This window comes from Panicum virgatum, chromosome 9N (genome assembly GCF_016808335.1).
Source record: "Panicum virgatum strain AP13 chromosome 9N, P.virgatum_v5, whole genome shotgun sequence".
NCBI lineage: Eukaryota > Viridiplantae > Streptophyta > Magnoliopsida > Poales > Poaceae > Panicum > Panicum virgatum.
The window spans coordinates 12,784,100-12,811,863 of record NC_053153.1 but is presented as its reverse complement, the minus strand read 5'-3'; the positions used below and the strand labels follow the sequence as shown (position 1 = coordinate 12,811,863).

Genomic DNA, 27,764 nt, shown 5'->3' with positions numbered 1-27,764 from the left:
CAAAAGAAAGTATTTTCTACTGGAATGATAAAGAAGTGTGTCAAATGTCAATTTGGATGATTGCCAATTTTGCTTACATGTTGGTGTATAGGGCAGATCTGCTCTGACACAAATGATTCAGTTCTCCTCAGTAGCCTAATGATCTATGGTGCTGAGCTGTTAGCTCGGCGATGTGAGTCAGGGGGCCGATTCTAGGGTCTAAAAACGTAATTTGTTTCTCTAAATATCTAAATGTGAAAATCTTTCGCTCAAAGGGTTAAAATGCAAAAAAAAATACGGGAGGGCATAGCGCTCCGATCACCTCCACAATCCGAACCAGTGACGGCCGGCAAGCCGTGCGCGAGCGCGCGATCAATCGCCAGGGCCCAAGGGTTGGCGAGACGGTCAGTATTGAAATATCCAATGTATACATGGAACATTATGTAAGATGATGGAAATTGTAAGAAACTAACTTTGCAGTGCATAAGGAAAAAATCATGCCAGAGTAAGAAAATTCTAGAAAAGTGAAGAGAAGTATAAGTAATAGTTATCATGCTTAATGGTGAAGTGTAGAATTCTCTAAAAGAAACATGTTTGTATGATAGAATAAAGATGGGGAAAACTCTAAAAATATAGAAGAATATAGAAGATGGACATATAGTAACACCATATGAACTATGAAATCCTATAAATAGGAGTGTCCTCCTCCTCCATTGCCATATCATGGCATATCATGTCTTAAGTAGGAAATGACAATATTATCATATAGTATAGTGGTGTTATGGTAGGATAGCTATATAAAAAATATAAGTGTCATTTCGTATTACATCAAATTAAATTGTGAATAAAGGTTAAAGTTTCCTTATAAGTGTTAGGGGCTGTTTGGTTGAGCATGTCAGTTCGCCACGAGTGTGGCGTGGCGGCGTTTGGATGGTGTGCAGTATTAGGCAGCTTGCTCTTGTCGTTTTGCTTCTGCACGTGTAATGATTGCACCTGCAGTTGTTGTTTGGTGCTTGTCTTTTGCTGCAGCTGTCAAGATGGCAATGGGTACCCGAAATCCGAATATCCGACGGGTTTTACCTGATAAGGAGACATGTATGGAATGAGTTTTCTACCCGTGGGTATATTATTGGACAAAATTTTGTACCCGTCAGATATGGCGGGTATGAGTGCGGATGTATACTATCCATACCCGCCTACCCGCGGGTAAGAAATACCCGCACAAAAAAATAAGCCATCTTAAATGTCTAACTCATTTTAGTCCATATGGCCCATGAATTTGGCCCAAATTTAATTAATCCCTCCTAGTATATATATTGTTGAACTCTCCTTCAAATCCTACTCCACACTCACTCCAATTTTAGTTTGAAATGAATTATTTTTCATATGAATATGTGATATTTATATGTAATTCTCGGGTATGCTTTTCGGGTACGGGTTACCCGTCGGGTATAAATTACCCGCCAGGTACAGGTATGGAAGCATTTTCCTACCTGTGTACGGGTACGGGTAACCCGACGGGTAAAACTTAGTTCTAGCGGGTACGGATATGGGTGGCCAATACCCGACGGGTATATAGCCGTTGCCATCTGCAGCTCTTGTCTGTGGCCGTGGCGAGTGTGGCGGACGAATCGCTCGCCACAAGCTGTGGCCGCCACAGACGCGCGGTGGCGAGTTTACGCGATGAACCAAACTGCCTCTTAGCCTCTTAGTCTCCTAGTTTCTAGTTTAGATTGGGACTCCGACGATGAGGCATCAAAGATTGCGACGCCAGGGACTTGTGGGGGTGTAGGATTTTTGGATTCCATCCTTTCAAACAGATTGTGTTCTTGGAAAATCCGAGAGTGCTATTAACAAATCATTTTGATAGCTCCAAGAGGTCCAAGATCTGGGCGAGTTGTGCTTGAACTATGGTGGCCGCTTGATAGACACGACTTTCATATATACACCTTGTTGGGATGGAGACTTGTCTGAAAATAAGTAGTTTAGAGAATGTAGTGCAACAGCAGTAAACAATGTAAATTGGTATATTTGTATGTTTCGATTAGAACTAGTTTGAGTGAGTTACTTCCTAATTAATCCTTTTTCGTATTGATCGAACTGAACTGAGTAACCGTTACAATCTTTAGTTTATTTTCCTGCGGCTGGGTGTTTCGTTTCAATTTTCAAATTCATCGATTGAACTTTTGATACGCGTGGTCCTCCTTTTCTTTCTTTTTTCAAAGAGATGCTCGGTGAACATGTCTATATTGATGTAACTCGGAGGCAGGAGGAATGTAGTATAAGCTTTTTAGTGATTAATTGATGATTGACTACAATGATGATATAGTAACTATCTTCTAATTAAGCGATCAAATATCTCATTAGATTCTTTAGTGTTGCTAGCGTAGGGGTCATGGAGTTGATTTTATAAATTAATTTTATTTAATATATCTAATTAACAGTTAAAATGTGTTCTAGGATCTCATAGGAACAAACCAAACGGGCCATGAACCATTTCCACACTGAAGTTTTAAAAAACAACCAATCTGGATTCAATCGTGAGCTTTACAAATAAGACTTAGTTTAGATGTGAAAAGTTTTGAGTGTAAAGTACTGTAATATTTTTGTTTATATTGGTAATTATTGTTCTGCCATGGGTAAACTAGACTCAAAAGATTCGTCTCGCAAATTATAGTCAAGCTGTGTAATTAATTATTTTATTTAGCTAAATTTAATATTTTATATATGTGTTCAAAAATTTATTGTGATAGAAAATCTTATAAATTTTTGAAATTTTGAGTGCATCTAAACAACGTCTAACCAATGGCTCTGTTTAATTCCACCCCATAAACCCGTAAACGCAAAAAAAAAAGTCACATCGAATGTTTCGACACATGCATGGAGTACTAAATGAAACCTATTTATAAAACTTTTTGCATGGATGGGCTGTAAATCGCGAGACGAATCTAATGAGCCTACTTAATCTGTAATTTGCAACAGTGATGCTACAGTAATCATCCGCTAATAATGGATTAATCATGAATTAATTAGCATCATTAGATTCGTCTCGTGATTTACAACTTATATGTGCAAAAAATTTTATAAACAGATTTTATTTAGTACTTCAAATTAGCAAAAATTTTTCAATTTTTTTTTTTGCGTTTCAACAAAAGTCGTTTGTTCGAGCTGCTCACTTGCTCAGCCACTCATTAACGTCACTCCACCAGGCTCATTGAATGCATGCTCCCACCTCTTTCCAGCACCACCCAACAGCGGTCAATACTACAGTAGCTACCACTACCAGTACCTCGATCACTTCACCCCCGTTAAAACCCGGCGGTGGTGAGTGCCTGCCTCTGACACGCCCACACACTCCACAGTCCACACCACCGCAGCCCACTGCCAGCTCCTCAGCTCGCGCAACCGTAGAGGGGAACCGACCGGCCGGCGTTCGTGCACGCGTCGAGAGAGAGAGCGAGAGCGAGGACGATGAAGTTGAGCTCCGCCGTGCCCGCGGTGTCGGCGGCGGCGGTGGTGATGCTGATGCTGCTGCTGCTGCTGCTCTCGGCGGCGGCGACCGCGAGGGGCCAGGCGCTGGTGCCCGGCGTGATGATCTTCGGCGACTCGGTGGTGGACGCCGGCAACAACAACCGGCTGGCCACGCTGGTGCGCGCCGACTTCCCGCCCTACGGCCGCGACTTCCCGGCGACGCACGCGCCCACGGGGCGCTTCTGCAACGGCAAGCTCGCCACGGACTACACCGGTAAGCGACCCGCCGCACCGCGGCTAGCCGGAGTCGATCGATCTCCACGCACGCATCAATCTCCGCTCTTCTCTCTGCCCGTCCTCTCGAATCGTTTGACGCATGCATGGGCAATCGACGACGACGATGGATGCAGTGGAGAACCTGGGGCTGAGGTCGTACCCGCCGGCGTACCTGAGCGAGGAGGCGCAGAGCAACAACAAGAGCCTCCTCCACGGCGCCAACTTCGCCTCCGGCGCCGCCGGCTACCTCGACGCCACCGCCGCGCTCTACGTACGTCGTCGTCGTCACGTGGTTCACCGGCCGTCTCGCTGATGATGTTACTGACGACTCAGCACCGATGGATGCATGCGATGCGTGCAGGGCGCGATCTCTCTGAGCCGGCAGGCGGAGTACTTCCGGGAGTACCAGTCGCGGGTGGCGGCGTCGGCCGGCGAGCAGCGCGCCAAGACGCTGACGTCGGGGTCCATCTACGTGGTGAGCGCCGGCACCAGCGACTACGTGCAGAACTACTACGTGAACCCGGTGCTGGGCGCCGCCTACACGCCCGACCAGTTCGCCGACGCGCTCATGCAGCCCTTCACCTCCTTCGTCGAGGTAACTATATATCCCAAATTTTGCTTCAAAAAAAGAACTATATATCCCAAGGCTGCAATTTTTTCTTTTTTTTTTGTCGAATTCACAAAAAGAATTGAAAACATGCATGCCAGCTGGGACATGAATACCAACTGAAATTAGGAAGTGGCATGTCGTCTTTAGAAAATATCTGCGATCTTAACGACATTTTGCCCAAAGTTGATTAGTTGGGATACTAGTTCATTGATGGCATGCTGCAAGTACGGTAGTACCCCTAGCAAGCGTGCGTGCAGCAAGATCTTCCACCTTTGCCTTGGAGATGAGATAGCGAGCGAGCGGGCATGCAATGCAGGACAATGCAATGCAGATGTGCAATTCAATGGCGTCGCAGGGGATAGGATATGAAATCACAGGTTGCAGTCTTGCAGAGCGGGGGTAGGGGCGTAGGGCCGGCCGTGTAGGAGTGAATGCAGGGCAATACGATGGCCTCAGTAAGATATTACTAGTAGTGTCTCCGCTTTGTTTAGATGCACCTAGATCTGGGCAAATGTCCGGTTCGGGTCGGGTCAAGGTCGGGTCACGGGTCGCATAGGACGGCCCGCACCTGACCCGTACCTATCACCGGGTCGGGTCGGGTTGGCCCGTGCACCCTGCGCGGGCGTGTCAGGTCGGGTTTTTTTCGGGTTGGGTCGGGTTTTTTGGCCTTTGGGTCGGGTTTTTCGGGTTGGGTCGGGTTTTGGGTCAAAAATCACGGCCCGTGTCCGGCCCGTTGATTGTTGCGGATCAAAAATACGGCCCGCGCCCACCCGCCACGTAGCTCGGGTCGGGTTTTTTTCGGGCGGGTTGGGTCGGGTTGTTCGGGTCGGGTGACCCATGCCGCCCAGGTCTAGATGCACCGCGCAAAGGTTTTGAAAGTTTATCATTTTTAAAATATTAAATATAGATTAATTATAAAATTAATTATAGAATTTGTTTACAAACTACAAGATGAATTTATTAAGACTAATTAATTTATCATTAGCACATGTTTACTATAATAGTTATTGCAGTAATTTAGTGTTTGATTTAATCAGATTCATTAGATTCGTGATTCGTCTCGTAATTTACAAGCCAAGCAAACAATGCAATTAATTTTTTATTTCATTTAAATTTAGTACTTTCACATATTCAATATGATAATTTTAAAATTTTAAATTTTACATCTAACCCATACCCCAGACCTCGGTATAAAAAAAAGAGAGAAATGGCCTCAGTAACTCCCCTAGGAGGCTAGGGTCCCTCCGCTCATCTGCTGGGTCGCCCCTGCCTCTGCCTGCCGTTTACTGCGTCCCTGTGCCTGTACGTACGGGAGTTGTTGCTGCGACATCAATGCCTCTGGAGACCACCACTGCGCTAGTGTGTTACTGCCGTCACATGTCGCCGGCCTGCGGCCTCTAGGTAGCTCGGCGCTATACTTGGAGATTGGTGCGGTTCGGTTCGAGATCTCGGCCGTGCTAGCGGTGCATGTGACCAAGTGTACGTTACGACTTGCAAAGCTGTGGAGAAGTAGAGACGACGACGGTGGCTGGCTCAGCTCGCCGCTGTGGAAAGTCGCGTGGTGTACCTGTGCATGCATGCAACATCAGCTGGCGCCGGCCCGGCCGGCTCAGCTGTGTTTCTCCCAACCACTTGCACGGTCGCACTCCCACCGGTACTGGCTGTGCCCAATGAACGCGCCTCCGTTTCCATGTCGCATACCGTGCGCGTGGTCTGTGGAGAACAGACGACAGAGCGGCGAAACAAAAAGGGAAAAGATCGGTCGTTCACCGATCCGCGTATGGCTCTGCGGGAACAAACGGTAGAGAGTGGAGACAGACACGTAAGCCGCCGGTACCTTTGGTTACTGCGTCTGCATTGGTGTGGCCACTGGCCAGCTAGCCTTTGTCGCTCGCTCGCTGTACTCGCTCGGTGGTCACTAGCTAGTCGAAATACTCAACACGGGGTAGTAGTAGTACATGTACACAGTACAATAGTGCTGTTGCATGGTGCATCGTCTCGTCAGCCCACCACATGCGTCGTCCATGGACATACGCTGCTGCTGTACATGTGCTACATGGGAAAAAAAAAGAGATACCGACATGGCCCGTGGCCGTGGCAGTAAATCTTAAATGACGTACCAAACCAAAAGTAAGTGCGATCCGGCCGGACCTCGAGTGATGTCCATCCCATCAATGGGGCTGTTTGATTGCGCTCCAAAAAAAAATTTAGATGCATGGACCACTAAATGGAGTCTATTTGTAAAACTTTTTTATGGATGGATATAACTTTGCGCGACAAATCTAATGATGGTAATTAATCCATAATTAGCTACAGTAATCATGTTCTAATCATGTAGTCAAAGGTTTCATTAGATTCGTCTCGCGAAGTAGCGCAGAGGTTGTGATGAAGTTAGTTTTGTAAACTGACTTTATTTAATACATCTAATTAACGGTCAAAGTTGTGCTAAATTTTAGCCTAGCACCAACCAAACAGGACCCAGCATCATCGATCTGCAGCATATCTCAAAGTAACCCTTAAATGATCTGCTGGTCTGCTTCTTGCTGAATGCAGCTCCTCGGTCTGTACTAGCTACCGCACTGCAAATTAAAGCCAGTAGTATTCCTTCCTTCAATTTCTCTGACGATCGAGCAATAATGGATCGGATGTCGTCTGTGCCAACATGCATGCAGCGCCTGTACAGCCTGGGCGCCCGCCGGATCGGCGTGACGTCGCTGCCGCCGATGGGGTGCCTCCCGGCGTCCGTCACCCTGTTCGGCGGCGGCAACCCGGGCTGCGTGGAGCGCCTCAACAACGACTCCCTCACCTTCAACCGCAAGCTCGGCGCCGCCGCGGACGCCGTCAAACGCCGCCGCCCGGACCTCAAGCTCGTCGTCTTCGACATCTACCAGCCGCTGCTCGACCTCGTCAACAACCCCACCAGCGCCGGTACGTATGTCGATCTCCTCGCTTTTTCATGACCACACCAAGAAGCAAGCCTCACACTGGTCGACCACCGATCACCTCCCCAGGGTTCTTCGAGTCGCGGCGGGCGTGCTGCGGGACGGGCACGATCGAGACGTCGGTGCTGTGCCACCAGGGTGCCCCGGGGACGTGCTCCAACGCCACGGGCTACGTCTTCTGGGACGGCTTCCACCCCACGGACGCAGCCAACCGGGTGCTCGCCGACGCGCTGCTGTTCCAGGGCCTGCAGCTCATAGCCTGATCGAGATGCGCGGCAGCCTCCGGGGAGAAAATACACGCCAATTCCCGCTGCCCTTCCATCATCCTACCTACCAGCAAATGTACCTTGATTTAGTTTTTCTGTTGTTCTGTGCTGCTTGCTTGCTGTTTGTTTGTTTGCTGTCTGTCTTATCTGTCCATCCATGATCTCTCGTAGTCGTTTTGTGCTGCTTAGAAACAGTTGGACTTGTGTAAGAGTGTCGCTCTGTATAATTTTTGTGTTCTTTCGCAGTTTTCCCAATCTGTTCGACGAACTTGGACTTTGGAGTGATCGACGTTACAGTGACTAGCATATTCCGAAGTATAGCTGTTGGGTCTACTCAAACGAAGAACTACACAAGCAGGCCACATAACACGCACTATGGCGCCTGATGGTCTCCAATTTGGCCAAAATATATTTTTAGCTCAAAATTGTATAAGATAGGAGTCCGACCCTTTTTAAACCCAGCCCTTAGATTATCTAAGTTAAATTTTGAGGCCCTTTACCATAAGTACTGCAACACTTTTACTCGCCAACAAACTTTTTGCTGTACCGACAAATAGAAATAAGCGCTACCTTAAAATGGGCTATCATTCCGAATAAATATGATGCATTGGCGGTACTTGATGCCTCTATTCACAGCAATCCTCTAAGAGAGTTCATAGCATATATACCTCTAAGAGAGTTCAAACCCAGTATTTGAGCTGATGGCGTACAGCAGCTTGCTCCTTAGGGTGCTTGACCGCTTGTATGTTGGAAGCTGAAGGTAACAAAAAAGCATTAGAAACGAAGTAATAACAGCACACATGCCAGGATGAATGCCCAAATGGCCAGTGATCCAAGAGATTTGACTTGTCAAAGGATGGACTCAAACAGATAACAACAGCAGCAGCAGGAGAGTGAGGAGATAATACATTGATACTAATAGGATGTAGATGCATGCAGCTATACCTTGAGAGTATTGTAGCATGTGGAAGCAGATGGAAGGCGGTCCACGTCTTGGCCTCCAATTGAAGCCCAAAGTGTTACATCACATGGAACCTAGGGAATGAGAAGATTTATGAATCAGGAGGAGAAACAGAACATAATAAAACATAGGTTGCAAATCCATTTCATGAGTTCTCTTAGTTACAGTACTAAAAGCGATACCATCAAATACTTCCATCAGTGAGCTAATTAGCATGCTTTCGCAAACAAATTTAGAGGTCATTACGAATCCCAAGTTGATATTACTATTGAAAAATCAACAAAAGAACACTAGAACACAAACATGTGCATCGCTTTACCATTGTAAATAATAATTCAACAGAAGGGTCTGCATTGAACTATGCAACACCTCAGTTGATTCATTAGGACAGAAAGGGTAAAGATATCAAGGGCTTTAAAGTTGCCCAGCATGCAGCAACGCAGTGAGCCACATCTTCCTAAGTCAATCTGTCACATATCGCTAAAACAAGAAAAGTTTCTCGCAGTGTGCTTAATCAAACCTTATGTATTGTGAAAGAAGGCTGCAGATACTTGAATCCAAGTAATGGAGCTCGTGAACAGCTCGTCACAAACTTTAGGAGCAAACAACGCTCTGTTGGCTTCAATCCTTTGATGACCTGCAGAATGCATAAAGAGGTGAGTGTTGGAGTATATTGAGCCCATGTGTATAGAGGCCCACCTAGAGGCCCATGTATAGATTCTATATATACCCACCCATCTAGGGTTGGAGGAATAGAGGAATTATTCCCGTCATTACCAGCTCCTCCTCACCCTCCGCCGCTACGCCCTCGACTCGCCGATCGAGGCGCGGGACGTGGCGTGGCTGCGCCTCGACCGCGTCGCCATGTCCTGGATCTTCGGGACCATCTCCCTAGATCTGCAGGACCTCGTCAGGACCCACGGCGGCACCGCGCGGCAGGTTTGGGTGGCGCTCGAGGGGCAGTTCCTCGGCAACGCCGAGTACCGCGCCCTCCAGCTCGACGCCACCTTCCGCACCTTCGTGCAGGGGGACCTCTCCGTCGGTGAGTACTGCCGGCGAATGAAGAGTATGGCCGATGCTCTTCACGACCTCGAGGATCCGGTGTCCGATCGGGTCTTGGTGCTCAATGTCCTACGGGGACTGAGCAGCACCTACGACCACCTGAAGGGCTGGATCGCCCGCCAGAGGCCCTTCCCCACCTTCCTGCAGGTCCGGGACGACCTCGCCCTCGAGGAGATCACCAGGAGTCTCGCGCCCGGATCGTCCTCGCCCACCCCAGCCGCGCTCGTTGCTACTCCACCGGCCTCCTCCGCTGCTCCTGCCACCTCCCTTCTTGGTGCTGCTCCCGCCGGGCAGACCGGAGGAGGGGGGGGTCGTGGACGTCGCCGGCGATGGGGTGGTGGTGGTGGCACTGGTGGCCCTGCTTCTGGGAACACCGGTACCGGTGGGGGCCGTCGGGGCGCGCCGACACCGGCTCCGGCTCCCGCTCCTGCCCCTGCCGCTGGAGGTACGCCCTGGCCATCCTTCAGCAACCCATGGTCAGGGCGCATCTCGATGTGGCCGTTCCAGGGTCCGGGAGGGGGGCCTCGTCCTCAGCTCCAGCCGGCGGCCATGTTCACTGGCGCTGCTCCACTCTTCGCGCAGTCCTGGACCCCGCCCGCTCAGCCCAGCCAGCAGCCGACCTGGCCTGGGGGGTGGGACCAGGCCGCTCTGGCGCAGTCCTTCAGCACCATGGGACTGACGCTGCCGACCAGCACCGAGTGGATCGCCGACTCGGGTGCCTCGTTCCACACCACTCCCAATGCTGGTATTCTCTTCTGTCCGACCCCCACACCCCTCTTGTCCTTCTATCATGGTTGGTGATGGGTCTTGTCTTCCTGTCACCGCCATGGGTTCTGCTCCTCGTTTTCCTAATGTTCTTGTTGCTCCTCAAATAGTTCACAACCTTCTTTCTATTCGCCAGTTTACTGCTGACAACTCCTGTTCTATCGAATTTGACTCATCTGGTCTTACTGTGAAGGATTCGGCTTCCCGGCGTCCGCTCCTCCGATGTGACAACCTGGGCCCCTTTACACTCTTCGGCTTCCTGCTTTCGCTGCCTCGCCTTCGGCTTCTTCGTCTTTTGCTTTTGCCGTGACGCCTTCTTCCACCACCTGGCACCGCCGGCTTGGTCACCCCGGCCGCGACGTTTTGGCTCAGCTCCGCCGTAGTACCGATGTTAGATGTACTAGGGCTCCTGCTGAGCACATCTGTCATGCGTGCCAGTTAGGTCGTCATGTTAGACTTCCGTTTTCTTTTTCTTCTTCACATGCTGCACATGCTTTTGATCTCATTCACTGTGACCTGTGGACATCTCTTGTACTCAGCATGTCTGGCTATAGATATTATCTAGTCATTGTTGATGATTTTTCTCATTACTCTTGGACTTTCCCTTTGCGCGCCAAGTCTGAGACCTTCCCCACCCTCCACTTCTTTGCCTGGGTGTCCACTCAGTTCGGCCTCACCGTTAAGGCCGTCCAGTGTGACAACGAGCGGGAGTTCGATAACTCCACCTCCCGGTCTTTCTTCCTATCTCGGGGTGTTCAGCTGCGCATGTCTTGTCCGTATACCTCTCCTCAGAACGGCAAGGCTGAGCGGATGATTCGCACGACGAACGACGTCGTGCGTACCCTTCTGATCCAGGCTTCTCTCCCCCCCCCCCCCCGCGCTTCTGGGCTGAGGGCCTCCACACCGCCACCTACCTGCTCAACCGCCTTCCGTCCACTGCTTCTCCTGCTCCCACTCCACACCACGCTCTTTTCGGTACCCCTCCTCGCTACGACCACCTTCGGGTCTTCGGGTGTGCGTGTTACCTTAACACCTCCGCCACCGCTTCTCACAAGCTGGCGCCCCGCTCGACTCGTTGTGTGTTCCTCGGGTACTCCCCTGACCACAAAGGGTACCGATGCTTTGACCTCACCTCTCGCCGCGTTCTGATCTCCCGACACGTCGTCTTCGACGAGTCGGATTTCCCCTACTCCACCTCCTCCACACCTTCTTCTGATACCGAGCTGGCGTCTCTGTTTCCGACTGACCCGGTGGTTCAGCCACCATTACCTGTCTATGCTTTTCCTGCAGGTTTTCCCGGCGCACCGGCACCGCTTCCGGTGATCCCTGTTGCTCCGAGCGCGGCACCGGTGCCCGCGATCATGCCACGCGCGGCACCCGGACCTCCGGTCGTGCCGCGCACGGACCCGGTGTCTCCCGCTGTGCCACGCGCGGCCCTGGTGCCTTCCCCTGCACCTGAGCGGTACGCTGAGCCGGTGCAGGTGTACCGGCGTCGTTCCGCGTCGACACCGGCGCCGCTTCCTGCGACGCCGACACCGGAGTCGTCGGCGCCGCCGCCTTCTCCGGCTCCCTCTCGAGCCGAGCCGGAGGTGTACCACCCGTCGGTCATCCATCGGGATCCTCGGCATGTCCATCCCATGGTGACTCGGCGGATGGCGTCCCAGACCGCGACTCTCTCCGCCACCGAGGGAGAGCCGCGGGTCTCTCCGGTACCCTCCTCTGTCCGCGACGCCTTGGCGGATCCTCACTGGCGTCGCGCGATGGAAGAGGAGTACGCGGCTCTTCTTGCCAACCAGACGTGGGACCTCGTGCCGCGTCCGTCTGGTTGCAATGTCGTGACTGTCAAGTGGATCTGGACGCATAAGCGTCGGGCTGACGGCACACTGGAGCGCTACAAGGCTCGCTGGGTTCTCCGGGGGTTCACTCAGCGGCCTGGTGTGGACTATGATGAGACCTTCAGCCCGGTTGTGAAGCCCGCTACGGTGCGCACGGTCCTCTCGCTTGCGCTCTCGCGCACTTGGCCTGTGCACCAGCTGGACGTGAAGAATACGTTTCTTCACGGCACCTTGTCAGAGACTGTTTACTGCTCTCAGCCTGCGGGATTTGTGGACTCGAGTCGTCCGGATATGGTCTGCCGGCTCAACAAGTCTCTATGGACTGAAGCAGGCTCCACGGGCTTGGTACTCTCGGTTCGCCACGTTCTTGCTGATACTGGGGTTCACCGAGGTCAAGTCTGACACGTCTCTCTTCATCTACCGCCGTGGGGATGAGACTGCATATCTGCTGCTATATGTCGATGACATTGTGCTCACAGCTTTCAGTCAGCAGTTGCTTCAGAGTGTCATCTCCTCTCTGCAGCAGGAGTTCGCTATGAAGGATCTCGGTCAGCTCCACCACTTCTTGGGCGTCACTGTTGAGCCTCGCCCGTCTGGTCTTCTCCTTCACCAGCAGCAGTACGCCCTCGATATTCTGGAGCGGGCTGAGATGACTGATTGTAAGCCCTGCTCCACTCCAGTCGATACTCAGGCGAAGCTGTCTGCTGATCTGGGTGATCCGGTGGCTGATCCTACTACCTACCGGAGTCTGGCCGGCGCTTTGCAGTACCTCACCTTCACCAGGCCGGACCTCACCTACGCTGTTCAGTAGGTCTGTCTCCATATGCATGATCCCCGGGAATCACACCTTGCTGCACTGAAGCGTCTCCTCCGATACGTCCGTGGCACTGTGGACCTCGGCCTGGTACTTCACCGCTCGTCCTCTGCTGAGCTGGTGGTCTACACCGACGCTGACTGGGCTGGCTGCCTGGACACTCGTCTCTCCACCTCCGGCTACGCCGTCTTCCTGGGCGGCAACCTGGTCTCCTGATCGTCCAAGCGGCAGCCGGTTGTCTCCCGGTCCAGTGCCGAGGCGGAGTACCGGGCTGTCGCTAACGGCGTGGCGGAGCCGTCCTGGCTACGACAGCTCTTGGCGGAGCTCCACAGCCCGCTCGCCAAGAGTACACTCGTCTACTGCGACAACGTCAGCGCCGTGTATCTCTCCACCAACCCCGTCCAGCATCAGCGGACGAAGCATGTGGAGATCGACCTACACTTCGTGCGCGACAGAGTCGCCATCGGCGATGTTCGGGTACTCCATGTCCCGACTACCTCCCAGTTTGCTGACATCTTCACCAAGGGACTGCCCTCCTCGACCTTCTCGGAGTTTCGATCCAGCCTCAACGTAGCCGGTGGCTAGTTGTGGCTACGGGGGTATTTGCCCTTTGTACTCTATTTGTACTCTCATCTTGTCCAGTCTTGAATACCGCTGCGTCGGTTGTTCAGACTGCGGGAGGGTGTTAGCTTTCTTGTTGTCCAGTCTTGAGCACCGCTGCGCCGGTAGTTCAGACTGCGGGGGGGGGGGGGGGGGGGGGGGTGGTGTTGGAGTATATTGAGCCCATGTGTATAGAGGCCCACCTAGAGGCGGCCCATGTATAGATTCTATATATACCCACCCATCTAGGGTTGGAGGAATAGAGGAATTATTCCCGTCATTAGTGAGAACCATATTAATAATAATTTATTTGCTGCTGGTAAACGAAAACAGTTATTTAACAAAATTTGGATGAAATACCAGTGCAGCAAACAGACCAAACCATGTAGCCTAGAAAAGGGGTGGGGAAATGCTACACATGCAGGTAGGCCAGGAATGCACGCTATGACATAGTGTACATGTCGAGTTTCAGCTGTCGGCATGTGCGTGTCACGATTATATTACAGGATACCAAATTATATTTTCCAGTTATCATCAAACAAGAATATACATAAACAAACTCCACTACTCTAGCCATTTTCCAAATTGGGTATATAATTTGCAGAAGCATGGTAAACAAGATAATAGTCCCAGGATCGTTACAAAGTTATATGCAAAACATGGTCTGAAAATATAAAAATGCACAGGAAATAGAATAAGTCATTAATGCAAAACGATCAAAATTAGACAAACACACATACCTCCCAGAAGAGTTTAACAGTTCGACTTGACTCAGTATAACCACCAGTATACTTGGTGTTGTTCCGCAGATCGTCAACATCAAAATCCTGTAGTCCGCCTGAAAGTAACTGCATGTGGCAATGATGAATTAGCAGGATTTAGAAATTGTGGGCCATCATAGTGTCAGTTTTGACATTCACGCAAACCATCCAATACATTGTACACTACATTTTTTGAGGTAGTCAATTATTGGTTGATATATTAAGGGTGCTTGGGTATTTGGTCAGTTTGAATTGGTTCACTTTATAAAAAGAAGCACAATGAGTTATTCCTGAGCACATTTCAAAATTTTCTCCTCATTTCTACCTTTTACATAAAATCTCATTTTTCCTTTTTTAAAACATTTTAAGATAGCATTTTTTCCTTAATTTTTAGTATTCATTCAAAGTTTTATAGTTTATTTACTACTGTTAGTTGAAGGGTCATTTTCCACAGTATAGCAGGGAACTCCAGTTGCGTAGCATCCAGAAATATAGAGGAGAATCCTCTCCCTGAAAAAAAAGGAAAGAAAGGAGAAGAGAATTACCTGATTAAATTCATTTGCATTAAACAGGCTTAGCCAAGATGGTGAAATGAGATCGCTGAGTCCTCTATAAAATGCATTTGCAAATTGAAGTATCTGCAAGGACAATGGCGCTATAAAAGGCTTTCTTGCTGATACAGAGCAAACCTCAGAGATCATAAGAAAAACCTCAGAGATCGTAAGAAAAACAGACCAAGTCACGAACCTGACGGTTAAGCTTGAAATCTGCCATTGCATGGACATAGTGCAGCTTATTTTCATTCGTGACAGATATACTTTTACCACCAGGTCTCAGCTCATGGACAATTCTTTTACCACCCAACTCTTCAGTTACAGTAAAATCCAAACATAGTAGTGCACTAATATCATTTGGTAGAACAGTAGTTCACATTGTTGTTATAAAAAGGTAATAACATCAAAATGCTATCATCTTATTATATCAAATGTCATTTCATCAAAAAAAAAAAACTGGTATCATATGCAGTCTTTACGTAGGTAGCTGATTAAAAAAAAACTAATATCATTTATAACCTATAAAGGGAGAAACAGCATCAATCCCAAAAGTGCAACCAATTTTAACAGGACTTCATAAATGAAAAAATCTTGTAAAAAATACGAGGAGCAACAAAAAATGCAGAGCATTGACCACTAACCTGTGAACACTACAAACTACAATAGCATTGAAAGATTGAGGCAAGCAAAGCAGCACTAGTGGATAATGATTGATATTCATAAAATAATATCACGGGAGATATACTAAACAAAGGGGTTGAATGATAGCCATCCACACATGATATGATCTTCAATGGAAAAGGCAGTAGTTTAACTTGCTTGTATCTTGGGAAAATAGACCAAAGAAAGAAAAAAAAATCTATTGTGCCTTTAGTTGCATAAGATTTCTGTAAAGCTCAGGATCAAGTGTTGATAGTTCATCCAAAAAATTATACCGTCCAAGAAGTTTCTGCACAAATACTGGTGAGAAAGAATAGTCCAACAGAATCCCCTCATAGAGTGCTTTGCCGACAACTCGACCAAGAAACTCAATCATATCAATGCCGTTATCCAAAAGCCTAGCGGAATTGCTAGGAATTAAGCTGGTATCAGATGCTGATGTTTGTGAAAACAGTCCATACCTATTGAGTGTTGTGAGAAATAGAAGAAAAAGCTTAGCAACAATGCCTTGATGAATGACAGTACTCTTCACTTCACTTTTGAGAAAAAGAAGTTATATATTTATATTAAGATATATAAAGTTTAGGGGGCTAATGTTTAACAGTATGCTTACTCTGGACTAAAAGCAGTCTTAGAAAGATCCGTTAGAAACTCCTTTGAGAGACCACCATAGTCCAAACCAGCTTCAGGAAGGCCGCATTCACTTACAAATGACACATGAATGCAAGATTTCAACTTTGATCTTAGGCAGTTCAACTGCCTATATCCATCTTCAATTATATGGCCTCGACGAATAACAATCTCAATAGATCCTGGACCGGGCCCAGATATTTCGCCAGTAACTCTTCTCGATGCTTTGTCTGACTCAATAAATTCTCTAAACATCTGCACTCTGGGTAAAAGATATAAAATGGTGTTAAGAAAAGTTAGATATGTCTAAAAACTTGCACTGCTTGTAAGAAGAATCTATATGTGGCCTAAAATGAATACAAACTAGTGAGATATGTCTGTCATGCCATAGCAACATAACAAATAATGCTACACAGCACAGTATGACCACTACATGAGCTCCAGCAGCAGAAAAAGGTCTGGGTAACGTTTCACTCAATAAATCTTAGATGAAAACTGTTAGAATTTTGTATGCAAATTAAAACAATTTTCTTAAAATGAAAGGTTGACTTCACCATTTTTAACGGGCACAAGTGTATCAAACTTTCCTCAACCAACAGACAGAATTACCAGGTAAACTTTGTGAAATATCATGTATCCACAATCAGTAAGCATAATAGGTTTTGATACAAGAAGAAAAAAAACACTACTAAAGTGAATCATGGTGTATAAGTATCTCTTTAGGGGATTTGTATGTGTGAGACTAGCAATAACAATCAAAGATCCTGGTACTAGCAATAACCAAATTCAGCTGTCAATAGTCAAAAGGAACTCAGGACAAGCAGGTAAGGAGCTATGAGCAATTAACTCATAGATCATAAGTGCAAGTTTAGGATTTCTAGAAGAGTTCAAAACATCATTTCAGTTAAATTTTTTTTCTCAAACACGCAGGAGAGCTGCGTATCTTTGTATTAAGAGGGAAAATTTCAGTTAAGTTTATGATATCTACGAAAGCTGTCGACATTTTTTGAACCAAAATCCAGTAAGGTACCTCTCTTCAAATGGATATACATGTGGTAATGTGGTAAGTACAGAGCTCCGAGTAGGAATTCCTGAAGAATTATTTCCTTGAAAATTACCAAATGCTGCCTCGTGGGCCCTGGCAGCAGCAGCAATTGGAATTCGACCATTTCTAGCAGGTGCCAACCACAAAGAAATTGGACAAAATTTATGCCTACTGTCCCTTTCATAGAGTAGATTAAGACATCTGACAGCTACATCCAGAAGAGGCTTGCTGTAGCTTCCACCATTCTGAACAAAAGAATTGTATACAAATGTATTAAGTGCTGATGCTATCTTCCGCTGCTGCTCTAAAGTAAAAGGAACCTGTAAAATCAAAGAAAGCAAGGAGTGCTGTCAAAAGATGAGGATATTAGAAAGAGATGTAGAGATGCGCATGAGCACAGAATATTACCTGCTTTTCATAAAACTCAATATCATCTAGCACGAGTAATAAATGTCCATATATAGCACAGAAAATATACATCATGCAAATTAAGTCCTTTCCAATACCTTCAGATCCATGTCTCATAGCTTCAATATCCCATAAAGTTAATGCATCATCATCAGACTGTTTAGAAATTAAAATACTATCAGACATTGTGCCCTCCTCTGAATCATTGGATTTTCCGGTAATATTCTGGAGCACATTTGCCCACTTGGTTGCTGCATCCTTGGCATTCCTTCTTTGCCTCGTGGAGGATACTTGCTCACCTGAACTACTTGTAGCCAACTGTTTATCATGTCCTGTTTCTTGTAAATTCTGGATTGCTTGGCCAAAAATGGACATTTCTAGTGCCCCCCATAAATCAACAAGAAATCCAGGAGAGAATGCAAGCATGTTGAGAATAGGTAACGAACCGATAGAAGGATTGAATGATGAGAAAATTCTGAGCATGTGATAGTAGAAGCATACAACATCTGACAACTTTAGGCTCTGAGTTAGAACATAATTAGTCCCCCTGCTGCATGAAACATCCTCCTTTGCCAACATCAGAAGCTTTCTCAGGTGCCATTGCTGGTAAATTGGCTTCAGAAGGTCCATAAATAATGTTCTCATGCTGTTGCTGCCATTGGTATCCCCTTCCTCTGCAGCAGAGGTCTCAGCATGGAAAGCGGTACTACCAACACTCTGAGACACTCCCTTGCTTTTCTCAAAATTTTCCAGTAAGTTTTGGCAAATACAGTTAACAACATCAACATATAGGCGAAAATCTAGCCCTTGAATGAAGCACCCTGAATTGGATAAATCATCATGATTGGTAGCTAAATTTACAATATTTCCAAGAGCCCAACCAGAGCAAGGAATAACAGTAGTGTCAACAGCTAAAACCTCTGACTTCTCCAATTTTATTATTTCTTCAAATATTTTATCCTTGGAGATCTGCCACCACCTGCCATGGCTTGATCAGTTCCACATTTACAATATGTCATCCTTTAAAGTAAACAATGAATAAACCGTGGTGGTTCATGTAAATTAAAACACTGAATGCTGCAGCAGGTAGCGAAGCAATCGATACCAACACTAAAACATCTAGAAGGATAAGTGCCAAGGACTCATTAAAATCTACAGGTACCATGAACCATTTTTTTTTTGTCTAGATATTGAGAAAATGCTGAAATTTCTTATAAACACTGCAGGAACTTGGAGATAAGTAGAAAATGAGACTAGAATAAGATTGATATTCTTTTGCAATTGCACCTAGTTCAATTAGGACTATGTCAGTCGCACTACAAATTAAAATATTCGTAGCAAGAATCAGTGTCATAGCATATCTTGCAACATTGCACCAACATACAGTCATACAGAGCAGTATACCGATCATAATCAGTACATTAAGTGACTCTTACAGTAAAACAAAGATCACTTACGATTTTAGCACAGCATAAATACACTGCTTTGGAAGTTATAGGACTCAACCAGTTGCTCTCATAAAAATCAATCCAGTAAAACAGAAAATGCCAGAGCAGAATTTGTCCATATCAACATCAAGACCCTTACCAGTATAATCTTGAGACACGGTTGCAGCACAGAAATGTGCTTAAGAGCAGGTAACAGGAGAGGTGGCATGCGTTTGCACAGATATGGTATTGTAAGTACAAGTTTGAAGTATTCCTTTGAAGCACCATTCAGATCAATACCCCTCTGTGCTTTCTTAGAGTGGAATGGGCGCAAGGCTAGAGTAACTGCACTAGCAGTAATCAGAAAATGATCATCTGTTGCAGTTCCAGAACTGTTCTTCCCTGTAGTAACATGAGGGCCAAGACATTTTATATATTGCCTAACACAATTATATGTGCCACTCTGGCATGTACCTATAAACTCAATCAAAGTCTCTACAGATGCATCTGCAGCTCTACTGCTCTCACTTTTTAAGATTTTCCATGTTTTGCAATCAGTTAAAGACACAGCCAATCTCATAGCGATAGCAGTCATGTCAACCATGCTTCCATCCTTGCAACAGGAATGGTCACACCTGGCAAGAATGAAAGAGCACAGTGAAATCAGCTTTTTTGCCTGATAAAGCCAAATAGATCTCTCTTCTGGCATACCCACAGCAAAGGAACAGAAATTTTTGCTTGCATCTACAGAGAAAAAGATACAAGTCAGTCGAAAAGGAATACAAGCTGATCAGAAGATATAAGCATAACTAATCTGCTCCAGCAATATAGTGTTCTGCTGTATGACTAAATCTGATGAGAACTTTTGGCGCATTAGCCTAATCTATTATCTAATTATAGAAGAACATTATTGTGGTGGCCATCAAATTCCCCAGTATCACGTAATACTATTTGAACACTCATAGTGCGGATATTTTCAAGCTTATCATGCAAATGTTGTGACTTTCAAAAATCAGGCAAATGTTGTTGAGCTGCCATCAACAAGGACTGGTTATACCTGCTTCTTCTTCGTGCACCAAAACTTGGAATAAATTTTAATTTAGAACACTGAATTCAACCGATTCGAATAATATAATCAAATAAAGTCAGCACCAAATGAATTGATTGTCAGATAGTAAATTTCATCAAAGGTATTGCTCAATACCATAAAAAAAGATTGCCAAAGGTGGCAAATAACACTCAATGTGCTGCTGGCATGTGGTCCCAGGCCCCACATGCCAATATGCCATCCTCACAGTGAATGAAATTTTCCAATCTATACATCTTAGTGATTGCACTAAGCTATTTTTTTAACTTAAGAACTCATGAACAATCATTTTGGCACCCATAACAGTTCCATTCTTAGATCATTCATTAGATAATAGAGCCAAACAAATAGTGCTAGAAACAGAACAATCACAAGTTCCGTAGTCATATGCTTGCCATATTACATGGTCAAAACCACTAAAAATACCTAAACACAGCAGACAGAAAAAAGTGTGTTTCCACCCTGTATGCTTTTGTATATTTCTGTCAAGCTCCCTAATTTATTTCTAGTATTCAGCCATCTTGCACAGGATTTCAGCAGTATAAAGATTATAGTCCTCAGAAATACTGAACCACAAGCATTCAAGTCAACTAACAGAAAGGTCAAAGCAAAAAAGTAGTGGTACTAAAAAGGACATACCCGTTGAGTTTATGCTATTCAAGATAATCTTGAAGCATGTTAAGATAGATTCCACGGTCTTGCTCTGTTGTCCCTCGTACCAGCTAGATGGTTGAGTAATGAAGAAAAGAAATGGCCTAAGCATCTTTCTAGATATCCATTGATTTGTCAAGTCAATGTTAGGCTGGTTCATTAATAGTTTCCAGTCTTCATGAAGCTGCTCTGAAACTACTCTTATCACATAGTACCTTCTCCATATTCGCTGGCATAAGGAAAGAAAAGAACTGTGAGCATCCATTTGATACAGCTATTGCACATATTTATGCACCTAGTGCCATAGTCCATGAATGTTCTGACTGGGCTTTGCTTAATTTTAGATGTATTCTACATTTATTAACTACAGCTTTTGAATAAAGCTTATTATTAGTGTCCATACTCTCTGAGTATTTAGTAGAAAAATGGTATTTTCTGGATGCTCTCTCATGCATTCCCATAATGTATAATAGTAATACAAATTGAAGGATCCAGCTAACACATCGGAGTATCAATCGGTCCATCAGCCTCTATGGTTGCCAACAGAATATACTCATTAGAACTCCCCCTCTCTTCAGAAAGACATCCAGATCAATCGTGCGCATTATTCAGACGAGCCACGGGCCCTTAGATCCATTAAACTACCAGAAAAATATGTCCTAAATTCCGCCTCATGATTTGCAAGCGGATTTCACGGCGGTTGGGTCGTTTGGTAGGTACACATGATGGTTAGAGCAGGGGGCGGTTGGGGGCGGCGGCGGCAGGTACCTGGATGGAGAGGGCAGCCGCTGCGGCGCGGCGGAGGTGGTTCCGGAGCTGTCGCTCCTCGGAGACCTTCTGCAGCAGCGCGTCGCGGGTGATCTCCCTCGCGCTCGACCCCCGGAGGGACACCTGCAGAAGAGAGAAGAAACAGTGAGCCAGCGCGCAAGGGACGGAGCAGCGGAGGGAGAGAGCGATGAGGCGGGGGAGGGAGACCTGGCGGTTGCCGGCCGGGGGCACCGACATCGCCGGCGGGGAGCGGAGGAAGGGAGGCGCACGCGTGCGCAGGAAGGAACAAGGACGCGTCCACAACCCCGAGCGCGAGCGGGTCGTCGTCGTCACGGGCCGTTAAAAGGACTGGATTATGGAAGAGCTCCGTTAAAAAGGACTGTGTCGGGCCCTTTTTCTAAAAAAAAAAAGTGGCAAAACAGCAACGTATATGCTACATCAAACCGAGAGAACTCGTAGCAGTTGAAAAGGCTAAAAAAGGTAGCCTCTCCACTGCAGTCTCGAGCATCTGTAAGTGTTTATTTGCAATCGTGTTTACCATCTGAAATTTATAGGAACTAGACCCTTTAAGACCCAGGATCGTGCGAAGGCGTAAGAGAGTTATGGCATGTCTGTAAGTGGTAATCTCTTTTTTCAAAAAAGAACTGAATCGCATAGGTCAAAATAAAAACTCTCATCTCTGCAAAGAGGTCCTCTTGAGTATTTCCTCCAGAATTTCCGTTGTCTCCTAAACATTTTCACATATTTTTATGTGGTACACCTGTGTCACAAAAAAGTATTGTAAAGCAAAGTCATGAAAAGTTGATGAAAATGCAGGCGTTTGACATTTCCTGGCAGATTTTTTTTAACAATTCAAATGGACCAAACTTGTTGCGTGTAAAGCGTTTGGCAAATGCTCTCAAGCTGCCAGTTTGTTGGATTGAGCCGGTATCTTTTCACATTTCGCACACGCCAACACATGATGATAGCCAGCCAGCAGCCATGATTACGCACGACACGAGCTTCCTCTATTTTCGGCCAGGTACAGCCGCATCACTACACAAGGTTTCTTCAATTAGAATGTCGCGATGACGGAGGCTTCCATCCTATTGTAACTGGACAAACCGTTTCCATGATTTTTCTTTTTTCTTTTTTTTTTCCTTTTCTCACACGATCAATATGAAAAGCAGTAATTTCAAATCTCAGCTGTCTGAAATTGGTTCAGATACCCCGTCCATTAGCTGCAGAACACTAACCACAGACGGATACAATTAGAAGACGGATGGTTAACATGACAGTCCAATCAACGGGAAATGAGAATCCTCTATTATGGCTTATGTGAATGTCACATGCTCAGGAAAGCAGCAAATGTAATACAACAGATGCCATCTGGCTTACAGTTTACACAACATACATGATTTGAATAAAAAATACACAGCATACATCAATCGGACGCCTTATGTTAATTACATGCCTAACACTGTCAAGCAAGGAATGAATGTACACATGACGAGAATCAGTATTCCGCATTAGCCGAGCTTTCTACCGAGGTGTCTTGTCTAGCTATAGGCAAAGAATTCCAGATCTTTGTCTTCAACAATCATGTGTTATATACTGTCACGGCGCCTTTGGCGCTCCTCTCTGCTGCAACTGTGCTGGAGAAGACAATACGCAAGTTCGTGAGCTGCCTGCCTGAATAACACTGGAAAAGAGCAAAAGGTTTTGAACTAACGCTTCGCCGTTGCTTGCAGAAACAGAAGTGTTGTCATTCTTCGGTGTCACCAGCGCTTTGTTGTCATTTCCAACCTGAGAGAGGGAAGAATTGCTCTGAGGTTATGGAAACGTTCAAAGCTCAGAAATGTGTGCTCAGTAGGAGTATTTAGAAACTGAAACCTGCCCAATTCCAACCACAGGAGATTCGACTTTCGCCTTGGGACAACTTCTCAGTGTACCCTGCAGTTACCAAAGGTGAATTGGTAGCTGTAAGTCCAATAAGATGTCCACTTCCATAAAAAACAAATACATATGTAAGAATCAGCAGTCAACTCCTGATAAAAGTTTAGGAGGGGGTCAGAGTTGAGATACGTTCGAACTTCATAGCACAGAGAACTGGTTACACTTTCTCACAATCTCTGAGCAATGAAAATAATAACAGTCAAAGGAGCAGTTTGCTAAAAGCACAACACAAAAGATGGGTTGCCTTAACTTTTCAAGCGCTAAATGATACTTCCTTCTGTTCACCTCCAAAGAACAATGTGACTATTATTCTGACACATCACCATTGAAGTGCAATAGCAGATCTCCATGGCGAAGTATTAAAAAGGGCGTACCCAGTGCCGTAGGCTTCCCGCACTGTGCGGGGTCTGGGCGAAGTATTATTTTTCTTAAAAAGAAGGTGGCAATGCAACTGAAGTTCATGTTTGATGACTTCCAGAAGCAACATGAACATGACTAGATTAGCCCTCTCTTTGTAATTCGGCTGCAACATGGAATGAATTTATACCCATCAAGCTGTAACCAGAAACCACACATACACTACTGCTGCAAGCACACTAACAGCAAAACAGAATTGCTGCCTTAGCATGCCCTGTCATACCATCGCAACAAGCACAGTGTTAACCATGTTGTGGAGAACTATTTTTCCAAGTTCAATCATGCAAAAGTAATTCCACCTGAGTATAGTATTAATGTGTTCTCCCTCCATTCATAAACAGTCAACCAATTTGTTTGACCTATAATATTGTCATATCTTTTTAGACTCGGCCACATGAAAGCGATATGTATAGATTCATATTCATCTTGGAAAATGCTTTTATAATATCATAAATTTTTTTGGTTTTACGTATATAATTTTACTAGAAATTAGTGATCAAGCATCCCTTTAGGGACAGTGTTCATATCCACAACACTTTGTGACTGGAAAAGTTACAAGAAAATGCATTGAAGGGATTGTCTACTATACAAAATGAATATGATCACGTCAGCCATCAGGAAGAGAGGAAGAATTCAACATGTTTAAGCATGTAATTATACCTTGTTTGCCCACATCAATCCACAAGCATTGCACAAAGTCCTTGGACCAGCAGGACCACGACGCATTGCTGGGGTCATCTTTTCACTAGTACCGCAGTTCTGACACCTGCAGAGATGATACAAAAAAAACAAGGTCAATTTTCCATTAAATAGTGAACAGACAGAAGAGCATATCAAGTGTTAAATAAATACAATACAAGACAAACTTTGATTCACGTGATACGAAATCTAGGCCTGAGCTTTGGGAACCAGGATCACAGCCAGGAGCTGGAGATTCTCCCTCAAGACTGGCCCTTCCAGCAAATTGCCCTTTCCGGCGCTGCATCCTGGGAGTGAAAAAAATAACAAAGTTTTTTTTAAAAAAAACAACCAATTATTAAGATATGCAATGTACCATGCAGTTTAGAGGATAAGCTAGTTTGCTCCATGGTTTAACATAGAGGACTTTTATGTGACTATGTACCATGCAGTTCTGAGGATGTACCTTCCTCTGCATCCTAGGCCCTAGACCCCTAGCTATCCCTGTCAGGTTCCAACATAGGTTGTATCCATGGTTTCAAGCAGCATATGATCTGACCTCCAACAACTGCTATCTAATATATGTAGCACTTTGTCATAGAACCACACTATTGCTATTGTCACAAAAAAAACAACTACTTCAATTTTCATTCTCTGAAAATATTTACAAGACAAAGAAATTGACCAAGCGCCAAAAAGAAAAGAAAAATAACAAGCAAGTAAATTTAGGAGCTTGGACAAATCAGGTTCCCTGGCTGATAAATACAAGCTGGTCAGGATGAAATTCAAGAGGAGAAAGACTAACAGCACACACTTTTAGTCATCACAGTAAAGGCTGCTGAGTTTAATTTCATCTCCGGTGAAACCAATTGCCATGGTCCAATAATGATCATTTTATTCAATTAAGTAGCAGGAGGATGTCATGCTGACAAAATAGTGAAAAACTACTATCAGGAATATATTCTGATCCTATTGGCACCAAAATAATTCTACTATTAGATATAATCTGAACTGAAGGATCACAGATAATCGAAAATAAATATAGGTAGTCGACGCCTACAATTTATCTAGACCTTTTGTAATATAATCTAGAAATAAAATTGATGCTTTCTCAAGATGAGATACAAACCTGAGTGCAACTTCTTTGCGAACAGCATAGCGTATTTTCTTATCAAAATTTCTTTCCTTCCGTTTTTCATGGAACCTGAGTAGAGAGGCAACCCTTTTTGCAGGAATGTCTGTCCTCCGAAGTATGTCATCATAACCCTACAGAAATAATGCTAAATTGGTTATTAATAACTGACGAAGAAACCACTGATAGAATTATTGTCATAGACACTGGAGAACAATTTAAGCATACCTTGTTCTCATTTTGACTAGGTACAACCTTGCCAGCATAATCAGCTGGTAGTTCACCACGTCCTAACAGGGACAGGACAGATTCAACCTGGAAAACAAACTTCAGCTTAGAAAAAACAGAAGCGGATCAGAGAGGTAGAAATTCAAAAAGAAGAAGAAGCAGAATTACCTATGCCTAAGCGTTGAACCAGATGGATATTCAAGTATCGTGGTAAAACATATGGCTTATGGCACTAACGAGTAGTACAAATTACTATGCTGCTTATTAATGTGCTCCTTACAGAGTAAAAGTACAGGGTTGCAAATATTCCTCAAGCCACAAGGACTAAGGACTGTATTCACTTTACAGAAGTAAACCAAAATTATCATATCATACAGTGAGGCTGGCCGCATGCCCAGCAACAAATTACTAGAATCACAGAATCTCAGTGGTCGCTACTAGTTGCTGTGAAGTTACATAATTCAGAAGAATGGAGTTTCTACAGAGTACACAGATTTCCACAGGTATGGTATAGCTAGTCTTACTAACAACAGCATTGTGCTGCATAAAAACGTACAGCTATGCAAGTCAACATGAGCACAAAACTTGCTTCAAAGTTCAAAACCACTAGGCGATTACCCCGACATAAACCAACCATTTCGTTCGTCAATGAGACAGCACTCGATACTCATATATCAGCAATGTTTCTTCAAAACAATATTGACTAGAGCACTCCAATCCAAACACAAACTCAGGTGGGAAAACAGTTCAGGCAGAATGAGGTGAGAACCGGTGTGCAAGTCCTAATGTTCAAATACGTGCACCAGTCGACAAGGGAGTGGCTCCAAACAAAAACAGAACATCAAGCGTATATTCAATCGCAAATGAATTCACTAAGCACGTTAAATTTCTGATTCGATCGCATGGATTCTGGAGCTGCACATTTCACACGTGAATTGCAAAACAGAACGAAATGAATCGAGACGGACACCTTGTCGGGGGTGACGGATTCGAACACGTAGACTTCGCCCTGGAAGAGAAGCGTCAGCTGGTTCGGGTTTCCCGGCAAGGCCGAGACGGGCGCCGGGGCGGGAGGCTCCTCGGCCGGCGCCGGCGCGGTCCGCTCCTCCTCATCCTCGTCCTCGTCCTCGTCATCGACCTCCTCTCCGTCCTCCTCATCCTCCCCGGTGCCGTCCTCGCCATCGTCGTCGCCAGGTGCGGCTGAGGCTCCGGCGGCGGCGGCGGCGCGCATCTCGACGTCGACGTCCGCGTCGGGCATGGCCGGCGGTGGCGGGGAGCTCGCACCCTAGATTGGGGAATGGAAGGCCGTGATGCGGGGCGGGCGCTGCTGTAGTGGTGTAACTGGGGTCCCAGCTCGTGTAACGTGTGGTGATGCGAGGGAATAGCTGAGCCTGTTCAGTGCACGCTTTTTGACTCCTTTTGAGCGTTTGGCCTCGTTTGCAAGTTGATTTTATTTTGACGTGCTCTATCCATTTACAAACATATAAATTTATCATACTAATTTTTATATAAGTCTTTTAGTACATCAGCCAAAAACATGATATTCTTAAATACGGAATGTTATGAATTTACATCATCGTCATGTCTTTAATCTAAGCTATTTTTAGGGAAAATTGTAAGAACCACCCCAGTTCCCATCTGTCATTTGTTTGAGACCACCACAAGTTTTTGTTGCAAATGCCCATCCCCTATTTGTTTTTTTCTGTAACCCCACATTATGCACCAAAATTATGCAAGGGAAGTGGGCGTTGGCAACTCAAAACAGCTTATGTTGCGAATCTCAAAATCCTAGTGACATATGC

The 27,764-nt window shown here is 45.7% G+C and overlaps 3 protein-coding genes across 5 annotated transcripts; 1 reads left to right on the top strand and 2 right to left on the bottom strand.

The window, feature by feature from the left end:
• The first annotated feature begins 3,309 nt into the window (after positions 1-3,309).
• Positions 3,310-7,812, top strand: LOC120687279 (GDSL esterase/lipase At5g03810-like). Its single transcript, XM_039969263.1, has 5 exons — positions 3,310-3,724; positions 3,861-3,997; positions 4,088-4,321; positions 7,009-7,264; positions 7,348-7,812. The coding sequence occupies exons 1-5, from the start codon at positions 3,451-3,453 to the stop codon at positions 7,539-7,541; spliced, it is 1,095 nt and encodes a 364-aa protein (XP_039825197.1). The 5' UTR covers positions 3,310-3,450; the 3' UTR covers positions 7,542-7,812.
• Positions 7,813-7,991: 179 nt separating this feature from the next.
• On the bottom strand, positions 7,992-21,925 carry LOC120687280 (E3 ubiquitin-protein ligase UPL7-like). The gene is made up of 15 exons (XM_039969264.1): positions 21,780-21,925; positions 21,573-21,695; positions 20,793-21,033; positions 19,227-19,810; positions 17,640-18,608; positions 17,217-17,551; positions 16,170-16,448; positions 15,765-16,017; positions 15,301-15,307; positions 15,090-15,256; positions 14,888-14,980; positions 14,322-14,429; positions 9,026-9,142; positions 8,490-8,579; positions 7,992-8,298 (listed from the first exon to the last, which is right to left on the bottom strand). The coding sequence occupies exons 1-15, from the start codon at positions 21,807-21,809 to the stop codon at positions 8,215-8,217; spliced, it is 3,480 nt and encodes a 1,159-aa protein (XP_039825198.1). The 5' UTR covers positions 21,810-21,925; the 3' UTR covers positions 7,992-8,214.
• A 929-nt stretch (positions 21,926-22,854) lies between these two features.
• On the bottom strand, positions 22,855-27,350 carry LOC120691899 (GATA transcription factor 18-like). 3 transcript variants are annotated; one of them, XM_039975101.1, is made up of 8 exons: positions 26,933-27,350; positions 25,963-26,049; positions 25,732-25,868; positions 24,791-24,910; positions 24,585-24,690; positions 23,445-23,504; positions 23,284-23,357; positions 22,855-23,206 (listed from the first exon to the last, which is right to left on the bottom strand). In XM_039975101.1, exons 1-8 carry the CDS (start codon positions 27,218-27,220, stop codon positions 23,152-23,154), a joined length of 927 nt encoding a protein of 308 aa, XP_039831035.1. In that variant the 5' UTR covers positions 27,221-27,350; the 3' UTR covers positions 22,855-23,151. The 3 variants fall into 3 exon arrangements, with proteins under 3 accessions (XP_039831035.1, XP_039831036.1, XP_039831033.1); XM_039975102.1 differs by having other exon boundaries at positions 22,855-23,201; positions 26,933-27,340; XM_039975099.1 differs by lacking the exons at positions 22,855-23,206; positions 23,284-23,357; positions 23,445-23,504 and adding an exon at positions 23,522-24,030 and having other exon boundaries at positions 26,933-27,340.
• Between the last annotated feature and the right edge of the window lie 414 nt (positions 27,351-27,764).